General features: G+C 36.1%; 2 protein-coding genes across 2 annotated transcripts in view; both read right to left on the bottom strand.

Moving 5' to 3' along the window:
* LOC100636860 (syntaxin-7-like) overlaps positions 1–3,957 on the bottom strand; it is an 8,713-nt gene extending 4,756 nt beyond the window's left edge. The window contains exons 1-6 of the mRNA XM_003383458.3: positions 3,784–3,957; positions 3,628–3,699; positions 3,201–3,270; positions 1,585–1,675; positions 1,422–1,496; positions 1,214–1,258 (exon numbers count right to left, since the gene is read on the bottom strand). Of these exons, the coding sequence (XP_003383506.1) occupies positions 1,214–1,258; positions 1,422–1,496; positions 1,585–1,675; positions 3,201–3,270; positions 3,628–3,699; positions 3,784–3,835 (405 nt within the window). The 5' untranslated portion in view covers positions 3,836–3,957. The remainder of the gene's footprint in view (positions 1–1,213; positions 1,259–1,421; positions 1,497–1,584; positions 1,676–3,200; positions 3,271–3,627; positions 3,700–3,783) is intronic.
* A 201-nt stretch (positions 3,958–4,158) lies between these two features.
* Positions 4,159–5,591, bottom strand: LOC109591078 (uncharacterized). The gene is made up of 5 exons (XM_020006889.1): positions 5,573–5,591; positions 5,426–5,522; positions 5,142–5,372; positions 4,702–5,082; positions 4,159–4,384 (listed from the first exon to the last, which is right to left on the bottom strand). The coding sequence occupies exons 2-5, from the start codon at positions 5,496–5,498 to the stop codon at positions 4,263–4,265; spliced, it is 807 nt and encodes a 268-aa protein (XP_019862448.1). The 5' UTR covers positions 5,499–5,522; positions 5,573–5,591; the 3' UTR covers positions 4,159–4,262.
* Positions 5,592–6,922: the final 1,331 nt, after the last annotated feature.

The following is a 6,922-nucleotide window of genomic DNA, read 5'->3' on the forward strand; positions in this document are numbered from 1 at the left end:
TGTTCCTTTACTTTTTTCTAATTTAATCCTACTACTTTTCCATTTTTAATGTTTTTATTTACTTGTTTCCATTCTTTTTCTTAAATTTATACATAACCTGCACGTTACCTCTCACCTTCAGATCAAAGGCCTGAAGCCACATTAGCTAAGGTGGAGCCTGGTTATAGCCACTCCCCTGGTTGGCAAAATGCAGTACAAATGAATGGAAGAAGAGTATAAAAAGCAAAGGCGCAGTTCTTCTTACAGCTATGCTTCAAGTTAGAGCTGCTACTTCTGCTATAGACACCTATGAATCAGTGAGGAGCCTCTTTGCTGCTAGCAACAACTTCTTTCCTTATTTTGGAAATTTTCCTCTATCTCCATTCCTTCGATGTAGCTTTCTGCCAACCAAGGGGTGTGGTACTTGTGTGGTTGAAGATTTCTACGCCTACATTTAATCACAATTTAATGGAATTCATACTTTACTTCAAAGGAAGTGTGAGCTAACCGCAGGTTATGTATAAATTACATTCTGTTATGATTGTGTGGTTAGGTTAATTATATTCATGCTGATCACATGCACATAAATTAAAATGGCGTCAAACCACAAACCCACGCGGTGCTGCAGCTGGATTTTGTCTTCCGTTTTGTTCTCTCCTTGCTTCTTTTTGAAACCACTTGTCCGTCCTTGACCCAAGCACAAAGGAATGATGTAAATGCCCACTCAAGCGGTTCTCTGGTTTAAAAGATTTCCGTGTTGATAGAAGAAGATGAAAGAAGAAAAAGTCTGAAGAATTTTGCAGAAATTTGAATTTGGGCCTGTTCTCTAGAAATGCTCTCGCTACAGTACAGGCCACTTTAAAGGTACCAGGAGAATCACTCATTGATGAAGAGCTCATCTAGGCCATTTATAAGGCTGTACAATGTAAGATAAAAGAGTTATAAGCGTTTTAAAATTGTAAATTTGGTCGCCATCTTGAAAAATCCACCTGAATCCAACATATAGGCTACCGCCTATATAATAGACATACACACGTATATCCCTGTCTAAATTCTATATACAAAATATAGACCTAACCACATCAAAGGAAGAGGTATTAATTGTACTATATATATATATTGTATATAATACTTTAAAAGGACATACCTACATGTACATGTAGTTTCCTTTTACAAATGGTTTACATGTATATGTACATGTATGTGAGTATGTTCATAATATTAGTACATGTACCTGTCTTGCCCTGTTAAGTGCCTGTCGCTCCATGTTTTGAGTTAACTAGAAAAGAGAAAGAGAGAGAGAGGAGGAGGAGAAAAAATAGGTTAATCCCCATGTATGTGCATATAAAGTAATTGTTATCACTATTACAGATTCCACAAATTGCTCTACTAGGCTGGGACAATACAATTGAGAGATGTGATAGTCATCACAAGGGACTTACCCTCTGGAGATTTTTAAACTTTATTCCAGCTGTACTGAATGTTGTCATTAACATTTCAAATTGATTCCGTTCAGTCTGAGAAAAAGAAAAATAGCTATTAATAATATCCCAAGAGTGTACTAGAATATCCTAGTATAACACATATAATTATTCCACAACTTACAGGTGTAAATTGGTTACTTTGAAGTCTTAATTTCTGGACAGAGGTGTTAGTAATCTTAGCTAACTGAGCAGTGTCTGTTACTAACTGAATACTAAAACAGGTGGATAGTTAAACAAAGAAAGGGAGAGAGAGAGAGAGAGAGGGAGAGAGAGAGAGAGAGAGAGGGGGGAGAGAGAGAGAGAGAGAGAGAGAGAGAGAGAGAGAGAGAGAGAGAGAGAGAGAGAGAGAGAGAGAGAGAGAGAGAGAGAGAGAGAGAGAGAGGGGGGAGAAAAAGAGGAGTGAGAGCAACAAAGAGTTAAATAGGAGATAAAGAAAAAATGGCAATACATGTATTTATGTAGTAAAATAATACATGTGTGGCATAGATATTGTGTATTTATTGTATGTGAATTGTGAAGGCATACATACACTGTAGTTTATGTGAAGACAATTAAACTAAAGAGTTTCCCCGAAATCAATCTTACTACAAATGCATAATTCAATAGTCACATTAGTAAAACAGTCCCTTACTCTGGAATCCTCATCAATACACCAACACACAATTAAGACAATGTGGGTGTGTGTGTATGTGTGTGGGTGTGTACGTGCGAGTTAATTAAAGTGGGTGTGGCAATAAAAAAGAATCAATTAATTAAAGTGGGTGTGGCCAAAAACAATTAACACCCACACGTTAAATTAGAATGTTATACGTATACTTGCTATACACATGCATAGCAAAAATGAATAAAATTAATTGACTTGATTTATATGATTTGTAAAGAGAAATTTTGGTGAATTTGGCAAATTAAGGTCCATTTGTCAAGATTAGTCTCAAACATGAAACATGATGGAGAGGTCTACAGAAGCATGCACATAATCATGCTATTTTGCCAAAATAGCCACCAAATCACTTTTAGAATCAATTCGCCAAATTACCGTAAAAGATGATTTAAAGTTATTGGCGAATTTTATATTGGCAATTTTGTGCCATAATCTGTGATTGAGCATGCTCAGTTTAAAACAAAATGGCAGATTTTATATTGGCGATTTCTTCATAGTTCATAGAACCGCCAATTGCCAATATTCATTCCTCGCCAATAAATCATCTTGTACGGTAAAAACTCCAAATTTTCACTAGCTTACTAGCCATACGGTCAAGCCTAGTAATGCTAGACATGACATAAAAACATTAGACACGGAAATTACAAAGAAACGGAACTTTCCCGCACTATCTTGTTCACAGATTGGATTACAGACGGGTCAGTACCAGTGGTGATAGAGGAATCTCTTTGAATCGCTAATTGTGGGTATCATCACAGCCGGTAGGAATATTCCCTTTACGCAACAGTACAGATAGAAGCCGAATTAATCAAATAACATAAAGATAATAAAGGTATTTAATCTCTCTTCCTTTAGTCCCCTCATAAAATAAAAAAAATAAAATACCATTCATAAATAATGTTGATACATACATGTACATGTATAGGGAAGTGGTGATGTGATCATAATTAGTATTTTTATTTAAAAATTATTTCAAATTATCAATATTGTGACATAATATTAGTTAAATAGCATGTAACTACCAATAAGATGACTGATGACAATTATACAATTTAATAATTACAACATACACTTACAGTTCGTCTCTTAATTTTGGTGAATCGTCTCTCGAATTCAAAAGATTCGATTTATTCTCGAGTGTACGAACTACAAGAGAAAAACAAATTTTAAAAATGCAATATAAACTATACCCAATCATGTACATGTACTTCATGTAGTTATTAGTGTAAAAACAGGATTACAATCAACAACGAGTCATGACTATAGCATCAATAAAGGTATATGTACATGCACTTCATGTAGTTATTAGTGTAAAAACAGGATTGCAGTCAAAACGAGTCATGACTACAGCATCAATAAAGGTACATGTACATGTACATGCATGACAACATTTCCCACAGAACTACATGTATACGTGTTATACATCACAAATGTACATGTACATGCACCTGAACATGGACACACATACATGTACATGTACATGTCACTTTCAGTCAATATTACCATTGTTATTGAAGTGTTGTACGTTTTCCTCTACTTCTTGTAAGTTACGAGCAATCTGAGGATTAGAGGGCCCTAGTGGAGGAGAGAAAGAGAGAGAGTGAGTTTAAGAAACTGAAGGTTTTAGAGCTCAACCACGCCCACCCACACCAAAATTACTCGAAACAGTAGAGTGAGCAAAGTCATCGAACTCACGATAACCAGTGGCCATTCTGTAAATCCTCTGCTGTCTTTCTGTCTTCTCTTTCAGGAGCGATGAATTAACAAGATTTAAACAAAGCTAGTCATGTGAGAGACCAATTAATCGGCCATATGCAAGTTACGGTCACGCCCTTATTTATTACCACGCCCATAGCCACGCCCCAGCAAGATTATTGCATAATTGCATTATTGATTACAGCAAGCACAATTTTTGCAATTACATTGCAAAGCCTGCATTATTATTGCTCAATACTGGGAATTGTTATCAAACTTGCATCAATAATTATATCTATAAATAGATATAATAATGACAATGCAACTAGTGCAAAAGGGTAGCTAAAGAATAAATAATCGCTTGTTCAGTGAACATTCACACATTTCAATAAAATAATTATTAATAATAATTATAATGTCAATAATAGTTTGTTGCTGCAGATTTAGCTAACAGGACAGCTACATGTACATGTACATGTAGATGGAGTTGTAGTTGCTTGAACGGTGTAGTACGAAGTATACGATGCTGTAGAAGTTGTAGTTGGTTCAGGAAGCTTTGTGGGAGCTGTATTAGCAATAAAAAAAACATTAAATAATTTGTATCCCATGCCTTTTTTTATAGAAGTGCAATATTACAGGCTCTGCATTAATAATACATTTCAGAAAGTTATTTTGCCTAAGTTGCACATTCATAGGATAATTTTTGTCAATCATGCATTAAAGACGGCAGCTGTGCTTGTTGAGGCAAGCAACAATAATATTTCTTATAATTCTATTATAATTGTAGCCCTTTCAAGGTAAGGCATGATTCAATTTGCAATATTGAAAAACGATTTCCTTTAGCAGTGACAATCCTCTCATGTTTTCACTTTGTTTACTTACTTGGTGTCACACTGACTGTAAATGTAGCGGTCATCGTAGAGAAGACATTAGAGCCTTCATTGATGTCTATCTCTGCATAGTACACACCACTGTCTGATGAGACGGCATTGCTGACATTCATTTTTATATCCCATGGGTCAGAGCTACTACGTGTGTAAGATGCCCGACCAATTTTGTAGCAGCCAGTTTTGGAACAGCTCAGAAGTGGTGTGGAGCCCTTCTTTAGCCGGCCAAATGCAATTTCTTGCTTTTTGCCACTTGGTCCTCCATTGACATAGTCCATTGATATATTGAATGGTATTTGGTCTCCTTCTGAGACTGTAGTAGTTGTTCTAAGGTTACAATTCTTCACAGGTGAACAGCCTTTGAACTTGGGCACAGCTGCAGATGAAAAGAGAATGAGATAATGTGATACTGCAGTTGTGCAACTAGGAACTTACCCATTACAATGAGATTAAAAGTATCAATGCCGCCATTACCATAGCTGCACTGATAAACCCCTTCATGCTGTGCTACGACTGTTTGAATACTCATGATGTCTCCATTAGTCAAAACACCTGCTGAGTACTTATTCCCTCCATTATTATTATAAGACCAGACACTAGTAAAAGATGAGCACTGGAACTGTGCTCTCTGCCCTGTTCCTCCTTGCTTGTGGACATCAACATTTTCTGAAATGAAAAATAAGATAACTTAGAAGAAAGACTATATTACAGAGACTTACTGCCTCCCATGCATATTCCAGTAGCTATACTAAGAAATAGAAAAAGGCAACATTTTACTGCAAATTCAGCCATACTCTATGTATACTCTTGTCTAGTCTACATGGAAAGAAGAATACATTTCATATCACTAGCAGTCTAGCACTTACTTTTGACAAATGCTATACTACAGAACAAAGCAGCCTTTTTATACAAATTCTATGCAATGAATACAATTAATACATCCTGCATAGCTATGACAGTAAAGTGTGCATACTAGCTTTACTATTGTAGCATTGAGAAGTAAGTTTAGGCAATTCAAAAATGTTATGAAAAGATTAATAATATAATAAAACTACTCTTCTTCAAGGAATAAGAAGTTAAAGCTGATAGCTATAATTACTATTAAAATCTACGACTTTTCTAATAGAATTAGAAGCCTGCATGCAGTGTATCTAGCTATGAGTCTTCATGAGCAGAATACATACACCATTTAAACTTACTTCATGGTCAGTTTTGTCTGCTTTCGATCCATCAGGCAACGTTAACTAGAAAGCGGAGGAATAGAAGAAAAATCAAATTCTATTAGTCTAATAGCAAGAATGACACAGCATGACATTGCAGGAAATTCCAACATTGCATCATTAGCATATCTTCTAAGGAATGTTAGACATGTCCTGAGTTTAGCTTAGTGTAGAATAGGATGCATGACCTTCATTTCGCACATTATTTGACTTAAATTGACTATACAAGGTAATAAAGGTATTCCCCTCAGTCTGTCACATTATTAATCAAATGACAAAGTGGAACCATACTAACCTCTCAATGGTGTTGGCATGAATGGAATTGACAGGACAGAACTGAGCTTTTACAGCCATGATCTATCACTACTGCATAAACCAATCCCACGCTAAAGTCGCTAATTATTATTACGCTGTACAGGGCACGTGATTGATATGCTGTTGTCATAGTTACTGTTACACAATGGAGTCTTGTGTGAGGTTTTCATTATCACCCATTGTGTCAAGAGCGCCTTTTCTCTCTTCATCGACATCAAAAGCGCTAGCACCTACTGGACAGAAACAGGTCTTTGAGTTTTTAGAGAAAAGGAGGCTTCAGTATATTGTTAGGCAAGTCAAAATGAAGTCGTCCACAGCAGCAAAACAGCAGAAAGAAGGAGGGGCTGGTGAGAGTAGCGGGGGCGAGCTCGCCGCGCCAATTCAGGCGGGAAGATATCGTTTGTGTTTGGAAAAGGGTAAGTTTTACAAGTGTGATAATGGGATTTCATAGAGTAGTGAATAAAATTATTATTATTATTATTATTATTTTAGAACCTGATAAATTTGCAGAGCACATAGTAGTTAAAGCAAAGGCCAACATTAAAACTAAGAGAAAGAGAAGGAAAAGACAATCACCTCCTCCGCCATCACTTCAATCAAGAACGACAATGGCATCAATATCAGAACAATCAAGACCACAAAAACTGACATCGACCCCAAGACTAAATTCATCATCATCTA

Source organism: Amphimedon queenslandica, unplaced genomic scaffold (assembly GCF_000090795.2).
Source record: "Amphimedon queenslandica unplaced genomic scaffold, v1.1 AMPQUscaffold_13510, whole genome shotgun sequence".
NCBI classification, from domain to species: Eukaryota; Metazoa; Porifera; class Demospongiae; order Haplosclerida; family Niphatidae; genus Amphimedon; species Amphimedon queenslandica.